The sequence below is a fragment of the Neoarius graeffei genome, chromosome 18 (assembly GCF_027579695.1).
Source record: "Neoarius graeffei isolate fNeoGra1 chromosome 18, fNeoGra1.pri, whole genome shotgun sequence".
Lineage (NCBI taxonomy): Eukaryota > Metazoa > Chordata > Actinopteri > Siluriformes > Ariidae > Neoarius > Neoarius graeffei.
Window position 1 is genome coordinate 27,958,516 of NC_083586.1, and position 22,761 is coordinate 27,981,276.

Consider the following 22,761-nt stretch of genomic DNA (forward strand, 5'->3'; position numbering starts at 1 on the left):
TCAGCCGGGTCACTTTTGACCCATGTTTTGCATCAAAGGGTTAAAGCAAAAAATTGCATCCGACGTGCTCTTCCTTGGCATAAACCCGTACTGCTAAACTTCAACGTAATGTAATAGTGAAAAAATCCAACACTGCCATCGTGTGGTTAAAACTCAGTCTCTTTGACACCAGCGTTACAGCCTACGTCATTTGATTGACGGAAGCTCGGACCAATCAGGATGCGCAAGCAGAGAGTTCTCAACCAATCCACGATAACTAGCTCGACTGTATCGGGAAATCACGGAGGAAAAATAAACTCAGGTCGACAGGAGAGAGAAATAAGTTTGTGAAAACTGAGAGATTGGTATGTTTTGAATTCAGCTGCACTTTATTCTTGGGTAACATTAAATAACCAGTCAGAGGTTATTGTTTTCGCTAGTTACCCCCCTTAAATAGCCTTATATTAGGTTGTTTGCATGGCCTACACTCTGAAAAAATATTTGAAACATTAAAGGTATTTTCACTCTCTCTGAGGGAACCTAGAAAAGCCCTACAGAAACCTGTAACAGTGTTTTCCTATCAGAAAGGGCTACAGTTATTATGGTTTGAGCTCTATGGTCCATTTATCTCCCTTTAATCATTTTAAATGTATACTGTACTTACATTAAAGGTAGTAAAGGTGTGCCTTTGTAGGGCACTGTCTAGACCTTGCTTGGAGCTGGTCTAGAATGGAGAAGTAAGACGACACCTTCCCTCCACTAGTCTGAGGGTTCACCTTAGGCAAGTGATAGTACCTTCTTGCCTCCCTACCTAGGGTTGCAGGCAAACAGCATGTTAGGTTTCTTCACCTCTTGCCCTCAGCTGGAGCGATTACCATCTCGAGATCAGTCCCCTCGCGTCACCCAGAGCTCTGGGGTGAGTCGCGAAAAAAGACAGGAACCCCATGAGTTCACAATCTTTATTCTCAAGTCCCCAAAGATGAAAGGGTACAGAGATCTTTTATATGTCTGTGTGTGTGTATATGGGCGGGTGTGAGTGAGTGTGACATCACTGATATCTGTGAGTGTGACATCATTGTTTGATATCTGTGTGTGTGTGTGTGTGTGAGTGAGTGTGACATCATTGCATGCTTCAGAGACTGTAGTGAAGCCTTGGTCTGAGCAGGTCACATCTTAATTACATCACTGTTCTGATGGAATGTTCAGACCTTGGCGATGGTATGCAATAATAAGATGTACAGCCTGTTCTTGTGATATGATATGATAGCAATGTTCAGACAGAATGTTCCAAAAGATATCAGTATTACGTCTCGAGCATTATGTCATTACGACAGTACTGTGTCTAGCTGAGACAGAAGGTCACAGAAGAAATTAATGCCTTCTTGGTCGTTTTAAACAGAAATACTATTTCTAGAATAAATCCTTACAATTATTTATCCTTACAAAGGAATAAATCCTTACAATCCCCTCTTTGATACTAGATTACATTAGTATCACACCCCAGTATTCTGATCATGTATGTGATTACATTGAGAATTAGGATTAGATGTATGCTTGAGTTAATCCTTGCTCTTCTTGACGTGTATTGGTGCTCAGAGGGCGGGCATGCCCTATCAGCCCTCGTCCCACCTCACCTGAGCTTAGAGAAACTCGAAACCTCTTAATTTGTCCCAAATACACACTACTTCCTTCAGAGTAATTTGTTCTAAAATAGTGAGGGAAAATGAAATTAGAGGGCATATCAACCTGCAGAGTAGTGAGAACAGAGTCCTGTAAGAATACAGAGCTTCAGAGCATGGAGGCAAAGGTGGACGTGTAATAATAGTAGAAGGCGGCATCAGATGACAGACATAACTTTTATTCGTGTGTGCTCGTGCAGTCCAGTTAGCAAATTGCCAAAAGATGTCTCGAGGTCCAGCTCGAGCGGGTAACCCTGCTCCGAGCAGCAGTAGAGTGGTCACGAAGCTCGTGATGAGGATTTTCATGGTTGTAGTGAGGATGATTGGTCCCAGACGGGGCGCGAGATCTCTTCCCCTCTTTGTTCACGGCTTCTTGCAGGAAGTGATCTGAAGATCCTCAGCTCCTACTTAGTCCCTGTACAGAGTTTAGAGAGGAGAGAGAGACTAAAGAGGGACACAGAGAAAACGTTAGTGGCAAACATATAATTCTGACACGGCTTTGTTATGGAGCCTTCTTCAGTCGCGTGGCATGGATCCACTGTGGAAAAAGATCAGTTAGAACAGCAGTACGAGTAATGGCGACTATTTCTGCAGGCCCAATATATCTAGGTCAGGGGTGGGCAATTATTTTTTCCATGGGGCCACATGAAAAACAGAAAATTTTGTGGAGGGCCGGACCAAAAGGCTGAACTAAATTCTGCATAATATTAATTGTATTTCTTTATATAAAGCAGTAAATAACATTGTTTTTACAAGCTGCTAAGACTGGTAAGAGTATGGAAAAAACGAGGTTGCCTCACAAAAAATGTCATTTATTCAATCAAATTTCCCAAAACAATAGTTGTGAATGTGAATGTTTGTACCATTTTTTCAGTCACATTCACCCCAAAACACAATAAAGACATCACAATATTGTCTTTCTACTCCAAATATCAAACAAGATACATCATATTATAATAATGATGCCCACATTTGTAGTCTAATCACCTCATTTGGTAATGCCGACTCAAATTGTAGTCTTTGAACACGGCGATCTGCTCTCCGCAAACTAAACACACGGCTTCATCTCTGACTTCAGTAAATAAATACTTAGCAGTCCATGTTTTGTTGAAAGCTCTGCATTTGGCATCTACCTTTCTTCTTTTTGCGGACATTTTGGGGACTAAAGTCTTCTTGTGATCTGCTCGCAACAACTTCGATTCGGTGTAGGAATCAGATCTACAGATCGGCTCCGGCGCCTGCTAGTGACGTCACACTATGTGATTGGCTGGACTGTTTGAAGGATGACGTACAAGTTTGTGGTTGGTCTGGACAAATTACGGAAGTAGTTATCGCGGGATTAGGTTTCGTGGGATTTCATGTCATGCTCATGTTGTGGACATTGCGTTTTTGTTGAACACAACTTCAAAATAAAAGCAATGCACATTCAATCCATGCATGAGGTAAAATTAGAAAATACGTTTATTTTGTAATTTCTAATTAACCTTACGCGGGCCGGTCAGAATGAACCAAAGGGCCGGATGCGGCCCGCGGGCCGTAAAATGCCCAGGTCTGATCTAGGTTCTCCCAATTGTCCAAATCGTTTAAAAAGTTGCACCAGCACCTTGTCTCCCATGTGAAAGGGGTGTGTGGGTGCTGATGGTGGAGACGATACTGTACTATTGACCTTGGCACAAATTTTATGCAACTTATCTATAAGGGCTGCAGAATACTCATCCATATGTGTTTTCAAATCAGAGGTACCCAGAGATGGAGTTCCCTTCTTCCAGGGGAGAGGGAAAGGTCTTCCAAAAATATTTTCGTAGGGGAAGTATCCCCCTAGGCTAGGTCTTGGTGTCATACGAATTTCAGCCAGAGTGGCTGGCAATAAGTCTACCCAATTCTTCGAACCTGTGGCCTGCATGGCCTTAGTTAGTTTGTCTGTCTTTCAATGTTCGATTAGTACGTTCTACGATACCAGAGGATTGAGGGTGGTACGGAATGTGAAAACGCCAGTTTAGTGAGAGATACTTACAAAGGTTTTGTGTGACTTTCGAGGTAAAAGGGGTACCTTTGTCTGAGTCTATGGCATCTGGAACCCCATAACGAGATATTATTTCTTTTGCCAGAATACGAGTAACTACCTTCATGTTTTCTCGAGAACAGGGAAAGGCTTCTACCCATTTAGAGAATTTGTCCACAATCACCAGGAGATATTTAAACGGCCCGCAGGGAGGCATATGTGTGAAGTCAATTTGCCATTCTAGGAACGGAGACGTAGGTATGGGTAAACACTCATGTTCCGCGCCTGCTTTAGAGGGATTATTTTGTGCACAGATGAGGCATCTCTCGAGAATTGAGAAAAATGGGAAAAAATAGCAATCCTCCTCAGTCATGCAAATTTACTCGTTATCTACAGTGGTGCTTGAAAGTTTGTGAACCCTTTAGAATTTTCTCTACTTCTAAAAACATCATCAGATTTTCACACAAGTCCTAAAAGTAGATAAAGAGAGCCCAGGTGAGGCAGGGGTGTTATGCTTGGTCGTTTGTTTGTTGAGGAAAATGATCCAGTGTTGCCTGTCTGTGGGTGGCAAAAGTGTGTGAACCTTTGCTTTCAGTATCTGGTGTGACCCCCTTGTGCAGCAATAACTGCAACTAAACGTTTCCGGTAACTGTTAGATCTGATGCCGCCTTCTACTATTATTACACGTCCACCTTTGCCTCCATGCTCTGAAGCTCTGTATTCTTACAGGACTCTGTTCTCACTACTCTGCAGGTTGATATGCCCTCTAATTTCATTTTCCCTCACTATTTTAGAACAAATTACTCTGAAGGAAGTAGCGTGTATTTGGGACAAATTAAGAGGTTTTGAGTTTCTCTAAGCTCCGGTGAGGTGGGACGAGGGCTGATTGGGCATGCCCGCCCTCTGAGCACCAATACACGTCAAGAAGAGTAAGGATTAACTCAAGCATACATCTAATCCTAATTCTCAATGTAATCACATATATGATCAGAATACTGGGGTGTGATACTAGTCTAATCTAGTATCAAAGAGGGGATTGTAAGGATTTATTCCTTTGTAAGGATAAATAATTGTAAGGATTTATTCTAGAAATAGTATTTCTGTTTAAAACGACCAAGAAGGCATTAATTTCTTCTGTGACCTTCTGTCTCAGCTAGACACAGTACTGTCGTAATGACATAATGCTCGAGACGTAATACTGATATCTTTTGGAACATTCTGTCTGCACATTGCTATCATATCATATCATATCATAAGAACAGGCTGTACATCTTATTATTGCATACCATCGCCAAGGTCTGAATATTACATCAGAACAGTGATGTAATCATAGACCGCGGAACCACCCGGGCCAGGGGGGCCGTGGCCCGGGTAACTTTTTGAAAATTATTTAAAAAATAAATAAAATTTTGGCCTGCGAGTGTTTTTCAACTCAAAACATGTCGACAAAATCGAACTTAAACCCAACCCATGCTGTAATTTAATCAAACATTTGCTTAAACATTTCCTAAACCAATATTTTTTTACGTTGAGCAACGTGTATACGTCGTGCGTGAAATGTTGCAAAATGTACACAGCACAGCGCTGAAAAAACACCGCGCGGAAGTTGTGATTGTGGTAGTAGACATCATTGTTTGTAGTGTGGAATAGACGGAGCAAGAAAATGAAAAGGCAAAAACCGATTTTTGAATATTTTAAAGGAAAGCAAATTAAAACCGAAGCACCATCCAATGGCACAGCTGTGCCCCAACCTTCGACCATGGACCAAAGCAAAAGAGAAGAATGTTCTTCGACTGAGCAAAGGCTAACTCAACCAAACCTCGCTGAGGCTAACTGTCCACCTCAACTTAGCCATGAGACCCACGGCCTTGAGATGAGCTGTTCAAGTGAGTGCTGCAGGGACTTGGCATATTGTGGAAATGCACACACTCACACGCACACACAGACGCGCACTCGCGGACAAACACGCAGCTCTGACAAAACTGCAGGCATATTCCCATACTTTCCTCTGACCGAGCACCGCCGAGTGCACTTCTCTGTGTTCAGTGTTTCTCTCTATAGTGCTTTAGTACTGGTACAAGCAAGCAGTTTAAGTTGAGTTACCACCGACCACCGAGGTGCTTTTCTTGTGCATTTTAATCTGCGCGGTTCTGTGCTGGCTGTCATGACTGATAGCATTACGTGCGTGTCCGTGTATAATGTAGCCTATATGCATTATGTCCAACCTAACATTTTGGTGACACCCTCTTGCGATTGTGGCCCCCCCTTGTTCAAATGCGTTCCGCGGTCTATGGATGTAATTAAGATGTGACCTGCTCAGACCAAGGTTTCACTACAGTCTCTGAAGCATGCAATGATGTCACACTCACTCACACACACACATAGACACAGATATCAAACAGTGATGTCACACTCACTCACACCCGCCCATATACACACACACAGACATATAAAAGATCTCTGTACCCTTTCGGCTTTGGGGACTTGTGAATAAAGATTGTGAACTCATGGGGTTCCTGTCTTTTTTCGCGACTCACCCCAGAGCTCTGGGTGACGCGAGGGGACTGATCTCGAGATGGTAATCGCTCCGGCTGAGGCTGAGGGCAAGAGGTGAAGAAACCTAACACAGCAGTTTTATTGTTTATTTGCACATAAAAGAAACAAGTCATTTTGTTAAAACAGAGAAAAAATAACATAGAATAGAATGCCTTTATTGTCACTATACCCATGTACAATGAGATTAAAAGCAACTCCAATCTAGGGCGTAATTTTGGGTAGGGACGTGTCCCTACCAATATTCTCGCCGCTACTGTGTAATCACGATCAATAAAACCGATGTCCTAACCTGAGCAATGATTATATGGCACACAAAGGGTTACATGTATGACACTGCTAATAATCCCCCCTCTAATGTAGATATACATTCTCTGATTAGCTACCTGTTTCTTGCTAACTTACATGGTTGGCTATCCCAGCTGTCACTCCATCTGCTGTAAAAGCAGCACACTTCCCACAGCAGCCGTGACTACCCGCCCATCAACCCCCCGTATCTCACACGTACACACCTGACCTACCCCACGCACCCCCCATTCTCCGTCAGCCTACAAATTGAGCTGGACTTCGATGTCCATGCATGCTTGCCCTACGACTCGCATGCTGACTTGAGTATCATGGATGACGGCCCCCCAATCAAGAAACGAGACATTCGTTCATTCTTCTTCAAAGTCAAGAATGTAAGTGGAGAGTTTCCGTCGAGCTTTAAAAACTCAACAAAATCCTTTTGATGTATGGAAACCCTTCATAAAAGTATTGCTGCGGCTCCTTAGGCAGGTTTAGCAACGTGACAGGACGCATCAGGCTACTGCATAGCTGCAGAGAAAAGGAATGCTGGAGCAATGTAACTTGGTGTTAGATAATATCCTCGATGAATGAATGTTAAATTTATAGACCAAATGGTTTTACAGAATGTAAGTAGTCAGATGTAGGCTACTGCATGGCCATGCAGATGTGCGACTTGCATTTCAGAATCAACAGCGTGACAGCCGCTGAGTCTGCTGCGTTCACCGTTTTACAGAGACCTCTCTCTACTACTACTAGACTAGGCTAGATACAACAAATCCTTTACTGCCACCTACAGACGAATATTGGTAACTGCCTTGGATCACTTTTGTGTCCCCACCAATGTCAAAATCAAAGTTACTCCCTTGACTCCAATAACAGTGCAAACTGTGTGTAGAGGAGAAGAAAAAAAAAAGGTGAGTGTGTGTGGGGGGGGTAAGATGCACAGTCCTGGGGCGTATGTGTTGTGTTTGACATTATGGAGTGAGGTATTGCACAGAGAGAGTCATATTATAAGGTATTGCACATTATAAATTATTGCATGAAGAGAGTCACATTATAAAATAAAGTATTTCACATTATGAAGTATTGCACAGGGGGTTAGACTATAAAGTCAGAGCATATTCGAGTTCAGGGTGGTTATGGTTAACATTCAGGGGAAGACCAGAAACCTCCAAGGTTTTTCGAGGGTTTTCCCCTATACTATGATTAATTACTGTATGGTCATAACAATTTCTGTGATTATAACACACATACATAAATAAATAAGATCAAACAAAAGAAAAAAGCAAATCATTATCGAAATACAAGAAAATAAGGAAAAACTAACTTATGAGAATACAATCAAATAACATATCAAATTAAACAGAAGTTAAAGAAAAACAAATACACAATTTAAACTAATAAGTAATAAATCATAAGTACATAGGAGAAAAAGTAAAAAAAAGTAAATACCAAATCTTTACGTATATAAGTAAACATAAAAAACAAACAAATCAGGAGGTGGTAGTTGGCTTGTCTACGAAGTCATTTTTTTAATATATTTTTTGAAAGTGGGTAGGGACAAACAATTTCTTAGGGATTGACTTAAACTGTTCCATATGAAGGGGCCTCTAAACATTATTGTGAAGTGCCTTAGATTAGATTTTGTCATTATTGGCCTTAAATTGTTTTGCTGTCTGGTACTATGACCATGGATATCTAAATTGAATTTGAATAAATCCTTGTAATGCTCTGGTAAATAAGAACTTTTATGGATTACTTTATGAACGAAAATGGCTGTTTGAAGTTTGTTTATGTCATATACTGTCAAGACTTTCAGATCGTAAAATAGAGTCGCTGAGTTTGCTAAGAAAGAGACATTTGATGCAATTCTCACAAAGCGCTTTTGTAACTGGTACAGTGGTTTGATGGAAGTAGTATAAGTATTTGCCCAGATAATATTGCAATATGTTAAATAGGGGTATCTCAAGCTGTAATACAAAGTCATAAATATTTTCCGTGAAAGGCAACTTGCAACTTTTCTTATGATTCCAATATTCTTGTAAATCTGTTTGCAAATATGATCAATATGAAACTTCCATGTGAGTTTTTCATCTATTATGACTCCAAGAAAACGTGCATTAATTACCTGTTTAATTAACTGTTCGTCAACCCGGCAGCAGTTCTGGCTCCTCGCAACAAGAGGCTCCCTGCGGCTGTCTCAGCTTAGCTGTGCCGTCGATTACCAGGATCTCTTGTCAAGGGGTTCTACTGCGCACCGTGTAGGACTGTCATCGTAGGTGCAGCCACACATATGGAAATGACGGCCCAAGGTTTTGAAGACCAGGCTACTGCATCCTGGGGTAACCGATGCGTTATGCAGTGCGGCAGTGGCGAGAAATATGCAAAGACCGTACAACTTCACATCGACAATTTTGACCGATAACTTAAATCTTAGAAGAAATAAGATACAGGGGGAATCACTTACCCTCGGTGCATGGAATGTAAGAACAACAAATGATAGTACTGCCTCAGTCAGACCAGAGAGAGTAACAGCAATTATTTGCAGAAAGCTAGAAAAGGCACGAATTGATATATGTGCACTCAGTGAAGTAAGGCGCCCAGGGAAACATAGTTGAAAGAAGCCACATGGGTTTTTTGGAGTGGAGGTGAAAAGAACGAAGCAGGAGTTGGTTTTGCAGTATCAAACAGATTAACACAGTATGGCATAAACCCAGTAGCCATCAAGGATAGAATAATGAAAGTAAGAATAAAGTTAAAGAGTGGTGGTCATCTCACCCTGATTAGTGTTTATGCCCCTACTATGCAAAGGCCACCTGAGTGGAGAAAATTGGTGCGTGACACCTGCACTAAAGTAGATGAGAAAGGGAAGAAGGAGTATGAAAGGAGAAGGGAAAAAAGAAGACGTGATCAGTCAAAAGTGGACAATTTGTAAATATGCCTGTCAAACTGTTATTCCTATGCGTTATACTCGTGTCGAGTAATGGAGTGTGGAGGTGTGCCTTTGAGAGTATCACCCCAGCCGCGGTTCCTCCAGAGAGGCAAACCGAGCCTCTCCTCACTAATCGTTCAAGTGCTGATGAAACAGTATAAGGTTAAAGAGTGTTCAGATGTCACCACATATAATTTGCAACAAGACACTGAATTACATTTATCTTAAGGTCACATTTTCCACCTAATGAATTCACTCGAGTTGGTACGACACTAATAAGTCGACCAGTGATTTAAAGAAGTAGTCTGTCATAGTGCCATGAATTCATGCCGTGTCTTGGACAGGGGACTGGCAACAGTACAAGTCTGACTGTGATCGATCATCGTTTATGTCCTTCCATGTCTTTGGGAGGAAGGACAAGTCAAGAAATTGTCAATCATGGCTATCAAGGAATCTGTCGTAGGAACCTTTTGTCATGGTGTTGTGGGGTGTCTCAGATGTCACATTGCTGTTCTTTGATTATGTCACACCCACAAGGCCTGTTTGTTGTTCCTGACATTCACATTCAGGCCTGACACTGGAAATTTGTCAGCTGTGACAAATTTGTGTCAAAATTGAGTTGAATCCATGTAGTCTGAACCCAACATAAAGCAAAAAACTGTTTCAGGACAGATTCGGTAGCAACTGAAAACGAGTCTGGATTGGCCTGTGCCTCTGATCTCACTCTATAGACCCTTCCCACGTGACGTCACGACAAACGCGGCCGCCATTTTGGACATGAACTACCAGTAGTCTACCACAGCCAACAACGAGGAACGACGGCGAAGCATCGAAAGGAATATAGCCATCAAAGAAAGTTTTTACTTTCAGCAAGACTTCCATCATGCCATTATATTGTTGTGCACCTGGATGTAGTAACCATCAACACACAAGGCAAGATTTATCATTTTATCGGATCCCGACAGATGCTGACCGACGGAGAAGATGGATGGTCTCTAAAATATTGGCAAAATGATGTTTATTGACATAGCAATCGTGTGTAACGGGAAGCATTTGCATATCCGAAGTGTTGTGTTTACATCAAAGATAAAATAAACCGATATGACAACGACTGCTGCTGCCAGGTTGGGGACACAAACTAGTAGAAAGGAAGTGTGCCAACAGACTTCCTTTGTGGTCGATTCTGCTTTAAGGTAAGATGCATTTAATTATTCGTCAGCTGTTGGTTTGGAATCGGTAGCCTGACCGATTCGTTCATGTTTGTGGTGCCATTTGTTTGTTGACGCGTGTTGAAATGGAAGATTGGTTGTTGACATGATTTCCAGTGATGCTTTGGTGCTGCTGTGGATCAGATGTGTTTAGTAGCCTGACTGTTTTTTTTTTTTTTCTTGCGTGTGGTATCATTGTTGACACGAGGTTGTTTTTTGAACATGCCAATGCGGACACGATTTCCCCTGATGAGTTATGACTTCAGACGCGATGCGTGTGTGGAGGTGTGGAGTCCACGTGATATGTGCGTAAGATAGGCTTCTCATGTGTTTGGAGATCCGCGCTCTGAGACAAGCGCAAGCACCCCCCCCCCCCCCCCCCCAAGGGGAAAAAAAGGGACCCCCCGAAAATATCGGCATAGTTCGAACACTGGGTTGGAGAAAGTAATGGCAAATAGTGAGTGCACAAACCATAGAAGGTAAACTGTACACAGCGCCAGGGCAGTGTGATGGTATGTCTACTTTTAGATTGTGTTAGCTTATCAATGAACACACTCGTCACTCGACGAGTTTCATGTCTTTACGACGGATACTTAAATGTGTATTCGGTATTATTGTTGCAGTCTAAGCAGTCATTGTAGCAGCTAGATGAGCGAGAACCGAAAGGGTCTGTGCCATAAACCGTTATTTCTTCATGTCCAAAATGGCGGTCGCGTTTACGAAGGTCACGTGAGTAAAAAGGGTCTATATTAGCTGAGCAGTGTGGCCATCTCAGTGTTTTCAGAGGAACGTAGCTAAAGCACACTTAAATAAGATAGCGTTATAGTCTATTTTGTATATTCATTTATTCATCATGATTGTTCCATCCATCATCTGTAACCACTTATCCTGTGCAGGGTTGCAGGCAAGCTGGAGCCTATCCCAGCTGACTATGGGCGAGAGGCGGGGTACACCCTGGACAAGTTGCCAGATCATCACAGGGCTGACACGTAGACACAGACAACCATTCACACTCACATTCACACCTACGGTCAATTTAGAGTCACCAGTTAACCTAACCTGCATGTCTTTGGACTGTGGGGGAAACCGGAGCACCCGGAGGAAACCCACGCAGACACGGGGAGAACATGCAAACTCCGCACAGAAAGGCCCTCACCAGCCACGGGGCTCGAACCCGGACCTTCTTGCTGTGAGGCGACAGCGCTAACCACTACACCACCGTGCCACCTCATCATGATTATTGGAATATCAAATTACAAATTAGGCTGTATGAAAAAGAAAGCATTTTGAAGGCACTATTATAAAATAGAATAGTGTTTTATGAGAATATAAAATATATACCACATATATTTTCTTATAGAAAGAACTCATCTTTGGTCATTGGATCGCAAACTAACCTTTTATGCATGTACGCAATATTATACTTTCTGTCCCGAATGCAGACAAAATGATGCAGTGATAATTAGTATGAAGGGTGAATTGTTATAAAGGAATATGGACGGAATAACTCACTTTTATTACTAGTGCAGCAAGAGTGCTACAGCTCCATGTTGTGCAAAGTGATATCAAAGTGTTAATGGTCTATTAAAACAAAAGAATGAAAAAAGACTTTTCCTAGTAGGCTTGTGCAGTTAACTGTAGAATTGACTTATATATAAAATGTGCGTGTCTAAAATATTTTCAGGCTAACAAAGTACACAGTGACGACTACTGAGTTTATTAGTTTACTAGTTGATGCAACACATAGTAGTCACAGTTAATTCGAAGTAGTGAGGACAAATAGCCAGCACCTGTCAGTTCAGTCGATAAATCCATGTTAATTATTTTTTTTTAAAGCAACATTACTCTTTTCCACCACCACAAGCTGGCCTAGTAGTTAGCACATTCATCTCTTGACCAGGAGATTGTAAGTTCTACCAAAGACCATTATCAGAATGGTACCTACTGTCATCTGGCAAGGCACGCTGCAATATAGATGTGAGTAGGGAGTCAAACTCTCGTGGTTACTAGAGGACCAGCCCCCTACTGTAACCCTACCTATGTAATAGGCAAGAAGCCGAGTGCTACTGAAACGGAGATTGGCTGTGCTAAGTGCCTGGTTAGTACTGGGACAAGAGACTGCCTGGGAAAGATCAGGTCCTAGCACGTGAAGGACTTTGACTTTTTTAACTCTTTTCCAGCATACTGTCTTCTAGCGTTGTAGTACTTGAGATCGGTCTCAAGACCACTTTTTGAAGGTCTTGGTCTCGTCTTGGAACCGACCATATTTTTACTCGGTCTTGTCTCGGTTTCAGACATAGAGGACTCGGGATTTTATTTCAAGATCACAACTGTAGAGATGTCACTAAATTGTCTGATTTATTTGTTAACATTGTTACTGTGAATGGATGTAAAATTTCCTGCTTCAGATGCGACCAATAACGTGACTCATTGCTAATTTGAAAATCTTCTCCGTGTTAATGGCTTTCACCCCTCCCCCATCCCCTTCACACACACTGGTCTGGTCTTGACTTGGTCTCGCTCTGTTTTGGTCTTGACTTGATCTCAACTCCTAAAAGTCTTGGGTGGTGTTTACATTAGACCGTATCAGCGGATCATCAGATTAACGTTTTTAAAATGATTCACGTGCACACAGCAACGCCAATACACGATTCGCGTGCACACAGCAACGCCAATACACGGATACGCTAATCACATGACTAATTAGACGGCACGTCACATGATCCCAGTGCATATCGGGCATGCGCAAGTCACTCACCACTTGCAAGTGGAAGGATGGCAAGCGAACACCTTCTCCAGCAGATAAACACACCTGGCTGTGATGTTCATGTTCTCACTGAGTTTAAGCGCCTGAAGGAGGTAAATAAGTTGAAATGTGTAAATAAACCTCAGTGCGGCTCAGCGCTTCCTCCTGCGCTCCAAATCACTCCGCCCTGAACAGCGAGTGCCCTCTGGAGGGTGCGCACTCCGGCCCTGCGCAGCTCACAGAGCGTGCGAGTGAAGCGCACGAGCAGTGATTCGGGACTGAGCCACTGTGTGTGTGATCCCAACGCCAGTGAATCAGGAAGGTGGATGTCACAGTGACGTTGTCCAATGACGACGTCAGCTAGAGCTCAGCACTGCGTTTCCTCGTTCCTCAATGTTTACACAGCACCGGATCAGATACGAACTGGGTTGAATACGTGGGCCCTGGCGGATTCAAGTTGTTCCGCCTGTGGAGTCGTTTCCCGGCGTTTTAATGTGCACGGACAGTGCATCCGCGACGAAAACGAGACAGATACGGTCTAATGTAAACACCACCTTGGTCTTGATACACTTTGGTCTTGGTCATGACTTGATCTTGGTTTAGGTGGTCTTGACTACAACACAACTGTCCTCTATTGGTTATGTGTTATAGCAACAAAGTACAGGCTGGAGCTCAACCATGATGAGCAAATTGCCAATACACCACATTTGATCAAGATTCTATACGACTGCAAGTTACTAATACCTTGTAATGAAACTCATGGGGTAATTAATGGCCAAGCATTAATAGGAAAGTTGAATCTTTACCAGCTCCACCCAGGTCTTCTCTCAGTTTAACCCTTGTGCACACCACATTTTTAGCCCCAGTTTCCCAGTTGTTGACTAATGTGGGGGCTTAATTTGCATTGTTTTAGAAAGGATAATTAAATAAAAAGCACAAAGTATACTTGGCTGGTTGTCCTGCCCAGGTCACCCTTGTGAGGGAAATACACAGAGAATGTAAAGCTCTCTCTCTCTCTCTCTCTCTCTCTCTCTCTCTCTGTCTTCATTCATTCATTCATTCATTCTGTTTTCCTGTTTTTTCCCTTTTCTGTAAGAGTCCAAAATCTTGTAATTAACATGGTATTAAGATGGAGGTAGTTCCACCCAGTACAGCAAGCAGTGTTCCAGATGCTGAGAAGGAAGGGAATGGAGAGCAGCACAAAGCCTTTCTGTGGTCAATCCAGGAAGCTGCAGAGAGGCATACAGTCCAGATTGGGGTTTCAGCTTGTGGTGCTACAGCAGTGGTGGATGTGCTCCAGGCTCTGGGGATTATGGTGGCACCAGAAACAGCTGACCGCAGTGTCCAGACTAAGTTGAGGAGGAATAATTCCCCAGTGCCCGATTACCTTCACTCACGCAGCGAAGCAGGTACGGTGTCTTACGCTACATGCTATTGCTGGATTTCACGTGACGTCACATCCACCTCATTAGTTATTCAAAACTTTAGCTGGTGGTCTGCCAAAGCTCAGTTGACAAAACGTTTGTACGGAGAAGGTGCATTGCTCACATGAAAAATGCCTCACGCTTGCGTTGTTCGAATCGATCAAACCGTGAAACTGATAAAAGTTTCTTCAGGGTTCCCTGTGAGCTAATAAAAAGGGGTGAACAAACACAGGATTTCACAAAAAGACAGAGAAAGGTGGCTTTCGAACCTCTCGCTGAAATCGAAGGGAGCCGAGTCGAAGCATGCTCGAGTTTGCAGTGATCACTTGGTGAAAGGTTTGTATCTCCCTCTCAGCTATGTCCTTAGTGTTTTCCAAGTACTTTTCTTGCTATGTGTCATGACGGTACTTTTTTTTTTGTCACGAAGCGCTAAAGTCCCCAGCTGTTTCTTTGTTTACTCCTCACAAAGTCTATATGCATAAAGGTCGCGACAAAATTCTTACCCAACCATCCAGTTACAATGCACCATGATCACCACTTCTCCGTCTTGTTTAACTAAGATCCAGGTCTTTAAAGGGGTTTCTGATGATCTTTGTGAATAATTTACCTGAGAGATAAGAGCCAACACAGGCAAGAATCAAGCGAACTGTTGTTTATTTACACTTCAACTTGCAGCGCTTTGTTGTAAAGATGTGAACGAAAAGCTTAAAAAAAACCCACACACAGGCAAAAACAATACAGGATCCATTCGGCAGCGACTTGATACTGAGGTCCTTTACCCAACCTCATAGAAAAAAGTTGTAAGCCTCCATACTCTTCCACGCTTTCATCTGTTTTGCGGTGTAGAAGGACGTCTGCAACACCAGATAGTTGGAGATGTCGGAGAACTCAGCTGAAGGGCAGTTTTCGAGATCGTATGACCAATCCTTCTTTCCCAGACTGTAGGGGTCGATTCCATTGCACATCGCAATCTTCTGAATATATCTAAAGCGAGCAGTGGCTTCTAGAATACGAGCATACTGTGATAAGTTATCGCTAGTTGTTTGCATTACGGCAGCTGCTGAGACCACCAGCTATTTCACTTCTGGTAAAACCGCTAAGAAAAGTCACGTGACTGAAACCCAGCAATACAGAGAGATGATACCTCTCAGATGTGCATGCTACGGTTTTGAATATACTGTAGTTCAATCTCTTGATATACATGAAAAAAAATTAATGAATGTTCTCAAATTTCAATCATGTTGTCGGAACTGGTGAAAATACACTTTCACCAGTGGATTCATTTTACTTACTGTATTTCTTTCTTAATGTTTAGATTTAATGCAAAGTTTCTTAGTTGTAAGAAAAGATATACATTGCAAACACATAAGAAAGCATATTTTGAGCAAGGCAACAGTACAACCCCAAATCAGAAGAAGTTGAGACTGTATAATGAAATGAAAATTAAAACTGAAAACAATGATTTGTAAATAACCATTTACCTGTATTTTACTCAAAACAATACAACAGCAAATTATTTGATTTTTTTTTTTTTACCTAATAATTTTTTTTTTCCAAAATAAACACATTTTAATTTTGATTCTTGAAACACGTTTCAAAAAAAGTTGGGACAATAAAACATTTACCACTTTATAATGTTGCCATTCCTTCTCACAACACTTCAAAGATGTTTAGGGACTGAAGACACCAAGTGATGAAGCGTTTCAGGTGTCATTTTGTCCCATTCTTCTTGCAAACAGGTCTTAAAGTGCCATTCCACCATTGGATGTATTTTTTGGCATAAAATACAATATATTTTATGACAACATGACTAGACAGAGAAATCTTTTAGCTTCAAAATGATATATCAAACATAATTTTTTGACAACGACAAGTATATTAATTTTGCGACCAAAGTCACCTACCCTTTTAATTTCCGCGCGGTAGTGAAACGTGATGTCATCGGCAGGTTCCCCTTCTTGTGTACCACGTCACGTGTGACGTGGCACAGATTATCAGCAATGGCGGATAGAACGCGATTGTCAGCTTCGGAAAAGAAGCGAAGGAAAATAGCAAGTGATGCCCAAAGGAGACGGTCGATGGTGAATATCGGCACAGCAATCGACAAGTGGAAATCGCGTTCTATCCGCCATTGCTGATAATCTGTGCCACGTCACATGTGACGTGGTACACAAGAAGGGGAACCTGCCGATGACATCACGTTTCACTACCGCGCGGAAATTAAAAGGGTAGGTGACTTTGGTCGCAAAATTAATATACTTGTCGTTGTCAAAAAATTATGTTTGATATATCATTTTGAAGCTGAAAGATTTCTCTGTCTAGTCATGTTGTCATAAAATATATTGTATTTTATGCCAAAGAATACATCCAATGGTGGAATGGCACTTTAAGGTGTGCAACGGTACAGGGTCATTGTCATATTTCAAAATTCACTACACATTCTCAATTGGGGACAGGCACCCTCTTCTTCCCCAGCCATGCCTTTGTAATGTGTACAGAATGTGGTTTTGCATTGTCTTGTCTGAAATATTCCTGGAAAAGGTGTTGTCTTGAAGGCAGCATATGTTGCTCCAAAACCTTGGTGTAGTTTTTTGTATTAATACTGTCATCACAGAAGTGTAAGTTACCTTTGGTAAGGGCACTGATACAATCCCATACCATGACAGACAGGGGCGCAGATAGGATTTTTGAACTGGGGGGGACTGAGCTGTCAGCAAATGATTCCATTTTGTGTGTGTATATTATATTATATATATATATACACACACACACACACACACATATATATATATGTGTGTGTGTGTGTGTGTGTGTGTGTATATTATATATATGTATGTATGTGTGTGTATATTTTATATATATATATATATATATATATATATATATATATATATATATATATATATATGTGTGTGTGTGTATATATTATTTATTTATTTATATATATATATATATATATATATATATATATATATATATATATATACACACACTACCATTCAAAAGTTTGGGGTCACTTTGAAATGTCCTTATTTTTGAAAGAAAAGCACTGTTCTTTTCAATGAAGATCACTTTAAACTAATCAGAAATCCACTCTATACATTGCTAATGTGGTAAATGACTATTCTAGCTGCAAATGTCTGGTTTTTGGTGCAATATCTCCATAGGTGTATAGAGGCCCATTTCCAGCAACTCTCACTCCAGTGTTCTAATGGTACAATGTGTTTGCTCATTGCCTCAGAAGGCTAATGGATGATTAGAAAACCCTTGTACAATCATGTTAGCACAGCCGAAAACAGTTGAGCTCTTTAGAGAAGCTATAAAACTGACCTTCCTTTGAGCAGATTGAGTTTCTGGAGCATCACATTTGTGGGGTCGATTAAATGCTCAAAATGGCCAGAAAAATGTCTTGACTATATTTTCTATTCGTTTTACAACTTATGGTGGTAAATAAAAGTGTGACTTTTCATGGAAAACACAAAATTGTCTGGGTGACCCCAAACTTTTGAACGGTAGTGTGTATACATGTTATTTCACCTCCCTCACTGCCATCACCAGGAACTACCTGCAGGCCAGGACAATGATAACATTTTAACATAGCCTATGGAAATCCAAAGTTTACACATTATCATCACACACAGAAATTGCAAAACTGCAGAACTAGTTTTAAAACCGCTAAGTTCCAACTGTTAAACATAGCGAGAGGCTGGGCTACGTGTGTGTGTGTAAAGTGTAAACCAGTGCATCCTGACTTTCTAACTATGCCTGTGTGTTGCATGAGCGGCAGTCAGTCAACAACTCTTCGCAAAGTTTCCTTATGAAACAATATGCTCGCTGAAATTATGGCAGGGAACGCCAGATTAAACATTAAAACTGCCTTCTGAGCACTGCATCTACAGGCTGCCACCGAAAGAAGGAGGCTACCAGAAAGGCATCTCTACTCCGTACGATTTTACTTTCACTACGACATTACTTTGAACAGACTATCAAAAAATTGCAAGGTGATATGATAAAGTAAGGCACAGTTTACTTACAGTCGTTTTTTTTTTTAAACGATGCAATCGTTTTCTGCCTTTTGGCACCCTTCATCATGCCGTGTTGGGGTCCTGAACTAGGAGGCGCTGTCCCCGATATGCCTGTCAAACTTGTGGGTAACCATAGCAACCAAGCTCGAGCTCGCAACCTGTGCAGTCTGCGCAGTTGCAACTATGTATACACTGCTGTGCACCTCAATAAACCGAATGGTAATTAGTCTTTTGATTTTTCCGTGAGGTTTGCCTTATGCAAAGAAAGACAGCATAGACGTTTTTTCCTCCCTATAAGTGGGGGGGACCGAACGAGGTGAATTTAAATCTGGGTGGGACGAATCCCCCCCGTCCCCCCCTCTATCTGCGCCCATGATGACAGACCCTGGGTTTTGGACTTGTTGCTGGTAACAGTCTGGATGGTCCTTTTAGTCTTTGGTCCAGAGTGCATGGCATCCATTTCTTCCAGAAAAGACCTGGAATACTGATTCATCTTAGCCTAGAGAAGTTGACCGCGCTTCTGGACACGGTTCACATGAGGCTTCCTTTTTGCACAGTAAAGTTTTAACTGGCATTTGTGGATGTAACTCTGTATTTTAGTGCTTGACAAAGGTTTACCAAAGTAATCCCAAGCCCATATGGTTCTATCAGGCATAGATGAATGATGGTTCTTGATGCAGTGCCGTTTGAGAGATCGGAGATCATGGGTGTTCAGCTTAGGCTTGCGCCCTTGCCCTTTATGCACTGAAATTTCTCCAGACTCCTTGAATCGTTTAATGGTATTATACACTGTAGAAAGTGAAATATCCAAATATTCTTATATCTTTATTGTTCTTACATTGTTTTTAAAGATTTCAATCATTTTCTCATACATTTGTTGACAAACTGGAGATCCTCGGCCCATCTTTGCTCCTCAAAAACGTCTTTTTTTTGGCTCCTCCTACTCAAGCGAGTAGGACGCTTCTTTGCTTTGCTCCTGCTTTCTTAATCTTTATTTCTATACTTTACTTTCTCATTGAATTTCCACTTTTTTTTTCTCTTCTCTTTTCTTCATCTTTATAAGCTTTTAAATTTAATTTTAATTTCCACTTTTTTTTTTTTTAAATGCCAGGAAGCAAAAAATCCTGCAGAAAATGCATGGAATTAGAACAGAGGATTTCTATTCTGGAATCAAAGATTAATGCTCTGCCAAAAACGGACGAATTAAAAGCGATATCTCAGGAAAGGAGTACAGAAACAGTGGCTGAGAATGCAGAGATTGCGCTCCGACAGACTGAGGACATTGCAGACCAAGTGGAAGAATTCATAACTCCAGCTGTACAAAATGTGAGTACTGAAAACTGGCAAATGATGGGTGCTAAGCCTAAAAACAAAAACAGAAGAGTAATTACTTCAACACCAGCTCGTTCTACAAATTACAATAGGATCTACAATCCTATGGAAAATCCACAGCCCATAAAGCTTCAGAACAAATTTGAATGCCTCAGGGATGTGGAAGAGGATTTGTCAAGTGGACAAACACATAGTAAAAAGAGATCGCACCAAGATCGAAGAGCTGTGAGAAGAGGCAAAAAGCAGCTCGTAACACCACCTGATCCCACAACCCTTGTTCTTGGTGATTCCACTGTAAGACAATTAAAAGGTTATGAGATGATTATTTGTTGTCTTCCAAATGCATCCATCTCTGACACCAAAGACAGCATTTTGAAACTCATGTCCGAGCATAAAACGATTAAGCGTATCGTTGTACATGTGGGAGCAAACGATGTTTTCAGAGAACAGCTGTTTGTCCAAGATGATTTCAGAAAACTTTTTTCTGAGCTCTACAAGACTGGAATTCAATCTTTTATCAGTGGCCCACTCCCAGCGAGAGGAAGTTTTGCTTTTTCTCGACTCTTCAGTCTTAACACCTGGCTTGGAAAAACTTGTTCTTCATTTGGTATGAATTTCATAGACAATTTTAATCTTTTTTGGAATCGCAAAGAATTCTACAAGCCAAATAGCACTGAACTCAGCTGGATTGGAGCCAAAGTCTTAGCAGACCACTACAAACTTGCAATCTTTTCTCAGCCAGCACCGAGGAAAACAGTTGATAAGATGTCGCAGACTGACATAGTTACAAAGCCTAAACAATCATCTTTGCAAGTCGTCATCAAGGACACACAAACATCTGACTTGCAGGCCTCCCAACATTCAAGGACAGACGACTCCACTTCTCCTCGGATGGATTTCCCAAATAGCATGAAAAAACTGCTTCCTATGGCTACACTCTCTTTTTCTAGTCCAAATTTGTCGCGACAAGCAGTGTACCCAGTTCATCAAAATTGTGTTCGTCCAGGACTTTCAGCTGGCTACAAATCTTTTTCACCATCCAAAAGATACATGTCATCTCCAGTCCTTTCACCCTCAAACCAAATGGAACATTTAGAAAGTCTTGTTTGATGTACTCTGGGTCCCTGCAAATGGATGTAGAAAAAAGCAGGGATCCGATGTTGACACTATTCCTGTGTTGATAAGTAACAGAAAACATAGAGCACATTTAACCCTGGGGGTAAACCAATCTAATCTCCTTCCTGTTTTAAAACAGCATCAGAGTGCACAACCAAATATTACTGTAAAACTAGCCCTTCTGAATATTAGATCACTTTTAAACAAGTCATTTTTAATTAATGATCTTATTTGTAAACACAATCTTGATTTTTTGCTTCTAACTGAAACCTGGCTGGATCAAGCAAATAGTGCTACCACCCTTATCGAAGCAGCTCCCCCAAATTTTAATTTTTTGAATGTTACCCGACAAGGGAAAGGTGGAGGGATCACAAATATATTCAAAGTCTCTTTTCAATGTAGACAATCCTCACTTGGTGATTTTATGTCCTTTGAACACTTATGTGCACTTGTTACATGCTCTCCTAACATATTATTATTAACTATTTACAGGCCTCCGAGACATTCAGCCAAAGTCTTTCTTGAAGAGTTTGGTGAATTGTTATCAGTCATTTGCTTAGAGTTTGATTGTCTTATTATATCTGGGGATTTTAACTTGCATGTAGATAATACTGATAACATTTATGCCAAAGAACTATTTGCAATTATTGATAACTTTAACCTAGTACAACATGTACAGGGACCGACCCACTCTCGTGGTCATACTCTTGACCTCGTCATCACAAAGGGTCTTACTGTTTCTTATACTGTTGTTGACCTGGCCTTATCTGATCATTTCTCTGTTTTCTTTGAAGTTTCTATGTCTCCTCACATTCAGAATAGCTCAACGACTATAGGCAGGAGAGTCATAAACGACAACACGTGCTCTTTTTAAGCAAGCTCTCTCTCAGAACTCAACCAAAATGTCAGACTCTGTAGATGATTTACTGGAATTTTTAAATTTAAATATGACCCAAATTATGGATGATATTGCTCCATTCAAAATCAAAAGAATCAATGATAAGCAGAAAGCACCATGGAAGCAGTACCCGGCTGTTAAACTGCTAAAGAGAGAATGTAGAAAGACTGAAAGAAAATGGCGCAAATCTAAACTTCACATCCATTATCAAATCCATAAAGAGATGCTTTGTAATTATAATTATGAAATTCGTAAAGCAAGACAGTCTTTCTTCTCCAATATCATCAGCAGGAATATGAACAATGCCCGTGTGCTATTTTCAACAGTAGAGAAGCTAACTAATCCCCCACCACAATTAGCACCTGAACTTCTCTCAGTTAATAAATGCAATGAGTTTGCATCCTTCTTCAAAGGTAAAATTGATAAAATACGGCAGAATATTTCTCATAATATATCTCAGTTGCAAAAAATTGAAAAACTGCAATCACCAATGACACAGATAGATAACTTTAACACAATGTCAGAATTTTGTTTAATTGATTATGAGACTCTTGAAAAAACTGTACAAAATCTCAGTTC

At 41.1% G+C, this 22,761-nt stretch overlaps 1 protein-coding gene across 2 annotated transcripts in view; it reads left to right on the forward strand.

Annotated features, from left to right (window-relative positions):
* Nucleotides 1-267: 267 nt before the first annotated feature.
* LOC132866683 (uncharacterized) overlaps nt 268-22,761 on the forward strand; it is a 34,073-nt gene continuing 11,579 nt past the window's right edge. For both annotated transcript variants that reach the window (XM_060899468.1, XM_060899467.1), the window contains exons 1-2: nt 268-344; nt 14,484-14,796. In XM_060899468.1, the coding sequence (XP_060755451.1) occupies nt 14,517-14,796 (280 nt within the window). In that variant the 5' untranslated portion in view covers nt 268-344; nt 14,484-14,516. The remainder of the gene's footprint in view (nt 345-14,483; nt 14,797-22,761) is intronic.